The sequence below is a fragment of the Branchiostoma floridae genome, chromosome 5 (assembly GCF_000003815.2).
Source record: "Branchiostoma floridae strain S238N-H82 chromosome 5, Bfl_VNyyK, whole genome shotgun sequence".
NCBI lineage: Eukaryota > Metazoa > Chordata > Leptocardii > Amphioxiformes > Branchiostomatidae > Branchiostoma > Branchiostoma floridae.
Window position 1 is genome coordinate 5,609,350 of NC_049983.1, and position 13,243 is coordinate 5,622,592.

Below are 13,243 nucleotides of genomic sequence, written 5' to 3' on the forward strand. Positions count from 1 at the left end.
CGACTTCGGGAAGGCTCATTAGCATGTAACGCCACTTGGAAAATCGCGCTGTATGTTTATGACTGCAAGCGCCATGGGTGTCCGGCCCCCTACGTTCTAGATCCCTCCCGACATCTCCACAGATATCGGTAAAAACTGTGTGTAGATTGGGCCTTAGTCCTGCTGACAGACGTAGTGAAGGACAGTCACAGACAGTTAAAGTTATTCTTACTTTATTTGTGATCGTTCCTGACTACTGTGTGTTAAGCAGAGCCTGGTGTCCACTGGAGGTGTCTGTCTTTAGGATCTCTCGTAGCGCCATGGTGGCGTAGGTGGAGGGGGGCAGGGTGAACTCAACCTTCAGGGCCTTCATCTTTCCTTCTGGGAATCACAAAAAGAAACATAATTTAATCAACCACAACTCTAAATAAAGTTAAACACAAGAAATTGGACTTAACCAAATTTTTGACTTTTTAACTCCAGTCTTGAACTGTCAAGGAATGGACAATCCACTACGTGACATTATATTATGTAGATAGCATACGTGACTAAGTGAGCAGTGGATCATAAGTTGCAGAAAGTCTATGACGCCCTCTGTCTCTCTTTAGGGATGTTTGTAGAGCTGTGATGTTGATGGCCTCTTTGACACCTCTAGCAAAAAACTCTGTGTCCAGGATTCACATTTTGTCATGGAATTTCTGCAACTTATGATCTACTGCTCATGGATTCAGTGTGTTATCTACATAACGTAACATCACAGAAGCAGTCAATTAGTCAAAATATGGCTAAGTCCAATATCTTGTGATGGAAATTACAGTAACTATTCAACTTCATTCAGAATGAATTCTACTATTTATCCAAAACATACATTGTACATGTAGGTGGTGCTAGAAGTAAAACCAGTCAGTATCGCCCGGAGGATGGTATCAGGAGGACACATTAAACAATTTTGTTGACTATCAGAGATTAGTAATTCATAGATATAATTGCTCTCTCTCCTTACCTGATGAAGCCAAAGGGGCTTCTTTTCCATCCAGCACATCTTTGTCTGTCAGCATCAGAGGAATCTTCACATCATCGTAACACATGACAGACCTGGAGTGAGAAATGAATGAAAATAAGAGAAATAAGAAGATAGCATTGCCTGAACCCTGGGCTGTCTTTCTGCATGTAGCACTGTAAGACATCCCAACAATTAACCCTTAAACTGCCAGAGTTTCAGCCCTATAAAATGCTATCAGTGCCAGGGTTGGCTGCTGACCTCCAAAAAGAAACCCCAGAACAAGGCCGAAGTCCCCAACTTCCAGGGTTCCTGCGCTACACGTGCTCAAAGCTGGGCACAGGGCATGTATATTGTGTGCTGGATATATCTGGTTTTGGCAGTTTAAGGGTTAATAAAATGTGAAAAACAAATTAAATCTTATACTATTTGTAAGCTGAAAACTAGACAAAATCAAATGTGGTAACTTAATGTGAGAAGGAGGTAAGAGGTCAACTTAAAGAATGGAAACAGAGATTATCAATTAAAATGGACAAAATATATGCCAAGTGAGGTTAAAAATTAGACAGCACATAAAAAATTACAGCCATTTACAACACCACAAGAGCTGGCAAAGATAAAGCAGATGTTGACATTATGGCAATTCAGATGTCCTCAAATATCTACTCTACATGATTGTACTTTATAGCATACTTGCCATTTGCAATTTGTAGGTTTCACGATGATCTTTCTGTAGGCACCAGACAAGGAGTAGTCCCTGAAAAGCATCAATTAATCATGTTCAATGATGCAAGTTGCTCCAGACTATTTCCCATTTCAGGTGTACACACAAATAATGAATGAAAGACCTTTATTGTACATTCATGCCTCGACGGGCTAGGTACAGGTCACTGATAACAGACATGACTGATAACAGACATAACAAACATATGCAAAAACAACAAGATACAATTAACTAGCTGAAGGTACTAAGCTAACAGGATGGTCGACATCTTCTCGCTTCTTTGTACAGGTGTAGATATAGGAACAGATAATGTTTGATATACAGGGTTTGTCTAGGCGCATCAAAAATAGAAATTTATCCGTTGCATTAAGGTGTTCAAAATATGGGAACTCTTTTCTTATATATTCATAAAGCACAATCCGTTCATTATGGTACAGTTTACAGTGTAAAATAAAATGCTGTTCATCTTCTACTTGTTGCAAATCACAAAATTGGCAGACTCTATGCTGCAGAGGGGTGCTGTTGTGCCTTCCAGTTTCGATATGTAACTTGTGGCAACTAATCCGGAGTTTAGTGACAGCCACTCTGTGTTGTATGTTTTTCACCATCAGATATTCTTCTTCTTTATAAATAGTCTTGAATAATCTATAGGTTCGTAATTTGTTACCGAAAGATTTGTCCCGGTTGTCATTGTGTATTTCAGCTTTAAATGTTTGAATATAAATATCCTTTAATCGTTGGCTGATGGCGTTGGTTATAGGTAATAGGTTTGTTCCTAGAGATATCTGAGATCTCCATATGTAGGCAAAACCGCATTCCTCCAGTATCTTACGAACGCCGGACGCCCAGCACTTGTTTCCATTTGCATCTAGTTGTAATTGACAAGATAGGGCGTCGGCTTGTAGACTGTCAGCTGGCACGTTTTGACGGATTCTTAGAAAGTGTTTGATAGCGTTCAGGGAGGCTTCCAGTTGAATGGGGTACCTCCCTAATTCCGCTCTTGTGGCAAGGTTAGATGCTGGTCTGGGGATATTTAGTGCTTGTTTGCAGAATTTAAGGTGAACAGATTCAATGGGACAGGTTTTAGGGCTTTTTAATGCGCCCCAGATTTCTGAGCCATAAAGTAGAATAGGTTTGACACATGCATCGAAAAGTTTGTTTCTAACTGGTAATGAGGCGGTGGCTTTATCTAAAGATTGTTTTATTCCGAATAAAGCCTTCAGACCTTTGCCACTCAGGTATTTGTTGTTAGCTTTAAACGTGCCAGCTGCACTCACAATAATACCGAGATAAGTATAACAAGTTACAATTTCTATTTCACGATTATCAAACAGGAGAGAACAGTTTTTAGATAGACTGCCACCCTTTTTAAATACAATAATTTTTGTTTTCCTAAGATTTACTTTTAATTTCCAAAGTGCACAATAATTTTCCAGATTGTTCAAGGAATGCTGTAATCCCTGTTTGGACTCGGAAAAAATTACCAAGTCGTCAGCATACAACAAGCAAGGGACAGTTTTGTTGTACATAAATGGAGGATTACAGGGAGCACCGTCAAATTGGGACACAATATCGCTAAGAAAAAGGTTAAATAATGTAGGGCTTAAATTACACCCTTGTCTCACACCACAATTAGTAACAAAAGTTTCAGTCAATCCATTTTTAGATTTAACGCAGTTTATAGTCTTTGAATACATGCCTTCTATTACTTTTAGAAATTTACCACCAATACCAAGATTACTCAATTTAAACAAGAGGCCATTTCTCCAGACAGAATCAAATGCTTTGCTAAAATCAATGAAGCAAGCGTAAAGTTGACGATTTTTGTTTAGATATTTGCTAACTAGTGTACTTAAAACAAACAGATTATCGGTAGTTCTAAAGTTTTGTCTGAAGCCTGCTTGGTGTGGCTGGAAGAGGTTATTGTGTTCTGCGTATTTGACAAGGCGTGAATTTAGAATGGAGGGAAATAATTTCCCTAAACAGCTGATTATAGAAATCCCTCTGTAGTTATCTGGCAGGGAGGTGTCTCCTGACTTGTGGATAGGAACGATATGACTTACTGACCATTCTTGCGGAAAATGACCATTTTGTAAGCAAGTGTTAAACAAGTGGAGTATAGGTTCTTTAAGCAACATTTTACCAGATTTTAGCATTTCATTCAAAATTCTGTCATTGCCGCTTGACTTATAAATCTGAGACTCAATAAATTGCTGTCAGTACAATTCGACGAAGATTCATAATGTTGCTGGGAATGCTGCCGTCAGTACTTTTATCTGGATAATACATGACCTACATGTAAGTATCACAAGACAACAGTACAAAATTATTTTAATGTTGATATAGGATGGAATGATGATGGCTGAGACCAGTTTTTACTACATTTTGTATATTCGGCTTTCTCAAGAAAAAAATTGGACTACTCCTCCTTTATTTTATACATTTCTGTGCCTCCCTATATATTTTTATTGCAGGGTGATCAAACTTGAGTTTGAGATATTGACCAATCAGAAGCTGTTATAATACTATATAATATATTATATTTTGACAGCCTTGCAATATCAAAAGACATCCACCCTTACGTTCAACAAAGGTATAATTGCTGGACTTACTTGACTTTGTGTCTGATGTTGTCCATATCCAGCTGATCAACTGACAGCATCTCTCTATACCACTCCTCAGCTGCACAAAACAGAAAAAAACTATTCAGAGATCCAGATGGTGGCAGGAAAATGACCATCAAAATACTACCAGACGTTGTTGGCATCCAGCTGTCTCAGAAGACAATGATAGGCAGACAGTTACAAGTGGTGTCCATACCGACAGTAGTGTTTGTACCCCCAGTCGAGCCCATACCCCCATATATGTAATGTCTGGTCTGTACCCCTAGTAGTGTCCGTACCCCCAGTAGTGTCCGTTCCCCCAGTAGTGTCTATACCCATAGTAGTGTCCATATCCCCAGAAGTGTCCGTACATCCAGCAGTGTCCATACCCCCAGTAGTGTCCGTACCCCCAGTAGTGTCCGTACCCCCAGTAGTGTCCGTACCCCCAGTAGTGTCCGTACCCCCAGTAGTGTCCGTACCTCCAGTAATGTCTGGTCTGTACACCTAGTAGTGTCCGTACCCCCAGTAGTGTCCGTTCCCCCAGTAGTGTCTATACCCATAGTAGTGTCCGTACCCCCAGTAGTGTCCGTACCTCCAGTAGTGTCCATAACCCCAGTATTTTCTGTACCCCCAGTAGTGTCTGTACCCCCAGTAGTGTCTGTACCCCCAGTAGTGTCCGTACCTCCAGTAATGTCTGGTCTGTACACCTAGTAGTGTCCGTACCCCCAGTAGTGTCCGTTCCCCCAGTAGTGTCTATACCCATAGCAGTGTCCGTACCCCCAGTAGTGTCCGTACCTCCAGTAGTGTCCATACCCCCAGTATTTTCTGTACCCCCAGTAGTGTCCGTACCCCCAGTAGTGTCCGTACCTCCAGTAGTGTCCATACCCCCAGTATTTTCTGTACCCCCAGTAGTGTCTGTACCCCCAGTAGTGTCTGTACCCCCAGTAGTGTCTGTACCCCCATGAAGTAGTTTCCGTATCCCCAGTAGTGTCCGTATTCCCAGTAGTGTCCGAACCTCCGTAAATCTAGAAATATATGTCTAATAGTATGATATAAACTATGATCTTACCTTTGTGTTTGGGGTAGATGACATCATATCCAAACAGAGGGAAGACAACATCATGGATGGTGTAGTTCCCCAAGTCTTCCTCAGTCAACACCTTAGCTTCAGATCTCTGGGCTCCATCTGAACAATAGACACCAGGTGAATAGTCACCAATTGTCAGCAAAAACTTTCTAAGGCAGTGCAGCTGTAAGTCATAGAGCCTTAACAACACGTCATGCCAACAAACTCCATTTTAAAATGATTGGAAACATACATGTATACGTGAGTGCCTTAATTCAAGCTGCAGACAGAATTTTCTAGTACACACATGCAGTAACACATCGGGTAAAAGAAATACAGTCACTACATCTGGACTAATTAAAAGCGCTATGACTATGAAATTCTCTGCATATACAAGTCATGTACGTCCGTCGATGCATGCTACTTTTAACATGAAACAACCTAGCACACCTAACTCCAGACATTGTTTTAAGCTGGATAATTTGGCAATTTGAAATATTCCCGTACTGTACTCAGCAACAATGAGTTCCACTCTTATATTATAGACTATACGATACATGTACATCAGATCTGTACATGACGTTGTAGGAACGGTAACTTGCTATTGTCATAAGCTGGTGGAAGAATATATTTAAGTTTAACTTAAACCATTCTTAAAAGATTAAGTTTCAAGCAATTAATATGTGCTTGTAAAAAACTTAAAAGACCAGACCTTCTCTTTCCTCCAACACCAGATCTCCTGCAATAGGTTGAAAGCCATACTCCTGTAGTCTCCTGCTGACTATGTTGTTCCAAATGAAGCTCTGGTAGCTGTGCACGTACATCAGTCGAGTGTTCCTTGGGATCTGGGAACACAGGGAAAAATACAAATCGTCATTTACAGTACTGTAACAGTTGGTTCATTTATTTTTGGAAGATTTTCGTAGTGTGGTTGAAATAAAACATTAATAATGGGGTGTAAGTAGAGGCACGACAAAAAAAATGCGAAAATAAGGCCACTGTAAATACTTAAAGATTTACAGTAATAAAGCATACAAATTGAACATAAATAATTCAATTGAATGACTTACTATCAAAGTATGTTCCAATGGCCAGTATGTTTTTATGTTAACAGTATTCATTAAGCACTTACATGTAAAACATACTTATTTTTTATTATATTAACAGGCATTTCCCAATGAAAAAAGCCCCAGTGATGAAGTTTTGTACATTTTCACTTTATCTTCATAGAATACAATTCAGATAAATCTTACTCATTGCACTTACAAGCTGACACACAATGTTGAATGAAATTGACTTGACTTGCAACATAAAGCACACAACAAATCCATCCAAAACTCACATTTGATAGAGCCCCGACCAAGTCCTTGCCATTTTTCACCAGTCCTTCCAGAAGACGACCCTCTATGTCCTTGGACATATTTCTCCTGGGCATCATCTCCAGAGCACCCTTTGCATCTCTAGTCTTCCACCAGTAGTCTCTGCATGCTGACACCGCCCCCTCCTGGTGCTCTGTGGTATTGCAGGAAGGCAGGAGGACATACTGTTTAGTAGATATTTCATCTGCAATTTTTTATCTGCAGTCCTGTCCTCATTGGAACTATTAAATATACATTATTAACCTGAGATCAGTGAATCATCAATTGTTTAGAAATTAATTCTTTTATCAAATTTTATTTATGCATAAAGTTTATTATCTAATAGTATTCAATATGCAAAGTTGTAAGAAATATTCAGTTAACAAAAATTAATATATCTGATTATATAACAATGACACAATTTATCCAGAGAATGAAACTTGAAAAAATGGATTTAGTATTCATGAATCAAGCATAAAATTAAAAAACAACCCAATCCCAAACAAGTTCTTTGCAATTTACCCATGGGGGTGTTGTTTTTTTCTCACATTATTACAAGCCATTTAGGACTTTACCAATAATAAATTTTGAAACATAATAGATGTAACTGTTAAAATTACCGTACCTCCCTCTCTTGGCTTCAGGATGAGCTCTATTGCCTCTTCCCATTTACTGTGTAGCAAGGCTCTGTGAAGAAAATGAACGTTGTCAAGAAATCATGTTTTAACATAATGTCGATAGGGCTTGAAATACCACCTGCCTAATGCAGTTTAGTGCAGGTAAAATTGTGCATGCAGTTACTTCTGGTGTCTACCTGCATCTAACGTGCACTGGTCCATGTACACAATACTAGGTTTATGTGGACTGTTATTAGCTGCATAGAGTGTTACAACCTATAAAGGAATATTGCAATGGTTCCAGAACAATTTTAGTATGATCCATGCTTCCTAAATTCAGAGTGGAGCAGGTAAAATTTGTCTGGTGCAGGTAATTTTCAATGCCACCTGAATGCAGAAAAAAGTATTTCGAGCCCTGGTTGAACTCTAACCTTTTGAGACTAGCAGGAATCAAGAGACAATGTCAGCAGACCAAATTGCCAACTAAACAGTCATAAAAAACTTGAAATGAATGCTACAAAATAAGGAAGAACACTCAGTACTTCTTTATATTAGATTGCTGAATTTTTTAATCCCGCATAACCTTTGAGACTTATCTTCTACTTAAAATTAACATCTGAATGTCATAACCATTAAATCCATGTATATTACAGTGCCGATTGTAAGTGTAACATGTCAGAACAATATATGCGGCATATCCTGTAGAAGTCTGTACAAGTCATTTTGAATACACGCTAAACATCATCCAATTTATGTTAAACCAGTAAGGTACTGAAAATGTTTGAAACAGATGAGGTGCTTGTTTACTGCTAATTTAAAGTGCTTTGAAACCCACTGGAAATCTAATTAACTATGATTGCTTTTTCTCTAAGTACTAATTACTTAAAATACCAGTCTGAGAGTATCTGTTTTTGAAAAATACTAAGGCCTGGGTTACAAATTGTCGCCTTTTCCAAAAAAATAATGTGAAGGGAAAAATATAGAGGGAGTAAACAACCTGTTGAGCTTTAAACTAAATATTCATAAACGTAAGCTGAGACAATCAACCAAAACATGCTAAGTTTCACATTTTGACCTTATATGGAAAAGGGCCAAAGGAATATTGATATGTATTAGATATACTGATATTCATATAGCTATAGCTAATCTACGCAGGCATATAAGTAAGACTAATTCAGAGCTGTTTGTCACATAACGTCATAGAGCGCCTATCCAACAAACACAACGGCAACAAGAACTTCCCTGCCAGAGAGAGCCAAGTGCAGACAGCAGTGTGAAAACTCCATACTTAAAGGTTAGTCTCTATACTAAAGAGTAGGTACCGGTACAAAACCATTTTTTTCTTGATGGACCGGTCCAGAAAAACAAACCTGAAAAAAAATTAGGACTGGATTTTGGACCAATTAGAAAATAAACAAATTACATCTGCAGGGGTTCACCGGTTTTGGGGCTTATTGGCCAGTGATGAAGAGCAAAGCAGGGGACAGTTGATAGTCATTTTTACATTCAAACTTGGTCTAACTTAACAGAAGCATACTTTAAGTGCTGTTTGCATGAAGATAAAATTTTGAAACACGTCTAGGAGTCAGATACTCCATCAAACAGATTCCTTTGTAGCAAAATGGAAATGGACTACTGGTTTGAGTACTTAAGCAGCCCACTGCAGGTTTTCACAGACAATTACTGAATTAGGTTCAGGTCTGGACTTGGACCTATAGTTTTCTGGACCTGGATCGTACCTGTGCCTGAATTTTCTGCACCGGTACCCTAGCCTCAACTATTGACAGTCAGACAGCAAAGGTATAATATCAGGGCTCGAAATAATGGGTGTATGTGCACCCAGGTGCACCCAAAATTGGAACTGTGCACCCAATTTGCACCCAAATATTTTGTTAGGTTTATGTATGGAAAGATATCGAGTATACTAGTATACATCATATTCTTGACATCTAAGTGTCATCATGTTACTTGTTTAAGAATTTGATAGCATATAATGTAACTAAGCTTTGTTATTAGGTTTTTTTTTTACATTCTACTTAAATTAAAGTAGTGCACCCAAAATTTTTTTGGTGCACCCAATCTTTTAAGTTGGGTGCACCAGTGCACCTAATCCCAAAAATGAATTTCGAGCCCTGATATTTCATATACCATGTACATGTACACAATGTAAGTCAGCAAAAATAACCATAGACTTGAATGTATGATCATTATGTTTGACTTGCCAGAGCCCCCTTACCGTATTTTCTTGAGTAAAGTATGCACTTTTCAAAGTAAACTTTTCAAAATTGAAAAGGTGCTACAAAGTCATGTTGTTGCCAAACTTAGGATGTGTACTTTAATTGAGGTTATTGCAAGGGTAAATGGTGAAATAGCCTAAAATAGAGCAAGGAAGGACTCTAGGAAGGATCCAAAACTTTGGTGTTATGACGCACTTAAGTAGTGCCTTTAACAATTTGTTCAACTGTTTCTTTCAGTTAAATGTTCTGGCTTATTTGCTCCACCAGTTCATTCTCAGTGATTTTTTTAAGTAAATGCAGTTACTGTAGGTAATTTGAAAGTTTGTAGAGACAATGACTGTATGCATGTATGCAAAATAATTTGGAGAAAATATCATAAATTTGAATTTATCCAGTTCAATGTCTATTCAAAATTAGTGGAGAAGGGGTGCGTCCATTTTACCTTGCAACCCAACAGATCTGAGACTTGCCCCAAACCAGGGGTTCGTACTTTAATCGGGGTGCGTACTTTATTTGAGAAAAGACGATAGTCTATCATAAATCCATCACCAGCAGGCCACACCTACAACAACCATACAATCTGACCAATGACTTTTTGATGCACTTTTGAAATATAGCAGAAAAATTAAAGGCAACATCTAGAGTAAACAACCTGAAAATGTTGATATTCATATGGTTTCTCTCAGACATTCACAAATATAAAGCTAAGATTTATGATTAATTCTACCAAAAAAGTAAAAGTAATCAACCTGCTAAATGTTAAAATTATTCATAAAAATACAAATTTCAGACAATCAAGTCAGCCATATACGCAACACTAAATAAGAGCTGTTTTGCCATCACAGAACATACAGCTACATTTTTGTACAACAGCGACATAAAACCTGAGCCAACTACATGAAGAGACCAGCTTGAAAACTTTGGATAAACTTGAAAGGTCAGTCTCTTCTGTTGACAGAATATTATCTACATTGTATGAAGCAAGACTTAAAATGTAATTGTGCCTGACATGCAGAGGCGCCCGAGCGTAAAGGTGGGGTCACACCTGCGTATATATTTAAGTCCGTATGAGGCGCGCATGGGAGTATTTACCTCCACCAGGCCCCACAGGTCGTTGGAAAAATAATAGAAATAGGACAAACGTAAACAGGTAACATGTCAGACGAGTAAGCTGGGTCGCTAACCATACTTCTCGGTCAGCTAACTCATCTGGCATGTTATGTATCTATATTCAATTTGTACTATTTTCTCTGTGACCTGTGGAGCCTGGTAGAGACTAAGAGCGTCACACGCACCTCAAACGGACTTGAATATATACGCATGTATGACCCCACCTTTATCAACCACCATGCCACTGTCACCCACCACACCAGACACACAATCTGACCAAGTAACTTTACACAATAACTCTTGTTTCTTGTAATTTCTTATTCCACTCAAATATCATGTTTTGTTAGACTAGTATGCATGTGCATGTACCTCACACATCTTGCTCTTAAAGATTCTAATTTTCTTAACGCTAAGTTGGTGGGTTTTTTCCCTAGCTTTCACCAAAATACATTGACTGTTTCAGAATTTTAGTTAACTTTAGTCATCCGTGAGTCCTTGACCAGTAAAATTCAGACTTCCAGGGCACCTTCAAAGGTTGTATTACAAAAAAGATTTAATACAAACTTAGAATATTCTGAATGATTGTTCGGAGTCACTACAGCATTGTACTTGCAACAGTGGTACCAATGGCAGCTGAGTTACAATATACTAGAACATCAGGGCTCGAAATACTTTGGAAGGTATGTGCAGGTAACATTGGAAATTACCTGCACCAGACAAATTTTACCTGCACCACTCTGAATTTCTGAAGTATGGATCTCACAAAATTGTTCAGGAACCATTTTTCTTTGTTCTTCTATACTTTACAAGTGGTATCAGTTAATGCAGCTAATAACAATCCACATACACCTACATCAAAAGACATTTATGCATAAAACCCAGTACATGGACCAGTGCAGGTAGACACCAGAAATTCCTGCACAGCTCCAATGTTATCTGCACTAAGCTGCATATGCAGGTGGTATTTCGAGCCCTGTACATTGAAGCAAGCAAGCAAGCACATTGATTTCATGTGAATTCAATCAACTTATTCATATAAGTAAGGACACACCAAATTTATTTGTTGCTTCTCACTGACAGATCAAAATATTTTCAAAAGGAAGACATACAGGTTGAATAACAAAAAAAAAAAAAAAACAGCCTGAGGAGTTAAGTGGCATGTTTTATGCAATGAATCCCTTCCTTTGATGTGTTACTAAATAAATGTTCTGAATAGAAGGCATTGTTCTTAGACTGAAACTATGTGTATGTGGCTCTGAATGGCATTTTTTTACAGGTTTGTGATAGCTAAACCTGTATTATTTTTTCTCTGGACTTTAAAAAAAAAAAATTCATAGGCAAATCTGAGAGGCAACAAATAGAATTGTTGTAACCTAAGACGCATTTAGCGCCGTTTTGTCACATGCTATCATTTTCTTTTACTGATCTTTTCAGGGGACAAAACAAGATGGGAAGAAAGTTCAGAGAAATGCTGATTTTTCTCCTCATCCTCCTGAAGGAGCTCAACATGCCAGAAGCTGACTGTAGCTGTAGTAAATATTATATACCCTGTGCCTGTCCCAACCAGGGGCTTACTGTCATTCCTCAGAACCTGCCAACATCCATCACTTCCCTAAAGTTGGACAGAAATCAGATCACAGCCTTAAGTCAGTCAGATCTCTTGAGGTATAAGAACCTGTACAGACTGGACCTGTACAGGAATAAGATTGCTAAAATTGAACCTGGGGCATTCTCAAATCTATTCAAGCTCAGAAAACTGAGCCTGTACTCTAACAAGATCAGTAAGATTCACCCTGGCATGTTCTCAAATCTTCCGCAGCTTAGTTGGTTGGAACTACAGTCAAACCAAATATCTGTCCTTCCCAAGTCTGCTCATCACACATTGTCGTCTATTCGGAGAATCAATATTGACGAAAACCCTTGGCAGTGTGACTGTAGGATGGTTCCCTTCAGGAAAGAGATGACAGGTAACCAGACATTTGAAAACCAGATAACATGTGTCTATCCTGCCAAATTCTCAGGACAAAAGCTAAAAGATATCAATCCTGAGGATCTGACCTGTAAAGAGTCAAGGATGTCAACTCCTCCCAATACTCAAGCCTTACTCACATCATCTGACAAATTAGCATCTTCTTCATTTGGTAATACGACAAACAATGCTGCAACAACAGCAAATACCATTAGGTTCGTCTTCAGTTGGCAACATGACAAGCAATGCTGAATCACACCCTGTAGGCTACACAGTAATAATGGCACCGTTAACTCCACTGCTTGCAATCACAGAGTGACATGTCTTTTTTTTGACAAACCAAGAGGTAAAACGTATCATAAATCTGATACAAATTTCTCCATATTCATTGCATGCCTTAGTGGTACAGCAGCTGGCATTGCCTTGATCGTTAACATCATTCTCACCATCTAGAATGCAAGAGCAAAGATACAAATCCTTCTTCAGGCCCAAACCCCACAGACATTTTGAGCACCTCAAATACCACAGCAGCTACAACTGTAGTAACAGGTGGTGGCAATATGACAGGGCAGGGACAATC

At 38.7% G+C, this 13,243-nt stretch overlaps 1 protein-coding gene across 1 annotated transcript in view; it reads right to left on the reverse strand.

Moving 5' to 3' along the window:
• Positions 1-13,243, reverse strand: part of LOC118415628 (pseudouridylate synthase 7 homolog) — a 134,666-nt gene that overhangs the window by 23,199 nt on the left and 98,224 nt on the right. The window contains exons 10-17 of the mRNA XM_035820335.1: positions 7,356-7,417; positions 6,715-6,884; positions 6,085-6,217; positions 5,376-5,597; positions 4,316-4,385; positions 1,677-1,736; positions 983-1,074; positions 212-360 (exon numbers count right to left, since the gene is read on the reverse strand). Coding sequence (XP_035676228.1) covers positions 233-360; positions 983-1,074; positions 1,677-1,736; positions 4,316-4,385; positions 5,376-5,597; positions 6,085-6,217; positions 6,715-6,884; positions 7,356-7,417 — 937 coding nt within the window. The 3' untranslated portion in view covers positions 212-232. The remainder of the gene's footprint in view (positions 1-211; positions 361-982; positions 1,075-1,676; positions 1,737-4,315; positions 4,386-5,375; positions 5,598-6,084; positions 6,218-6,714; positions 6,885-7,355; positions 7,418-13,243) is intronic.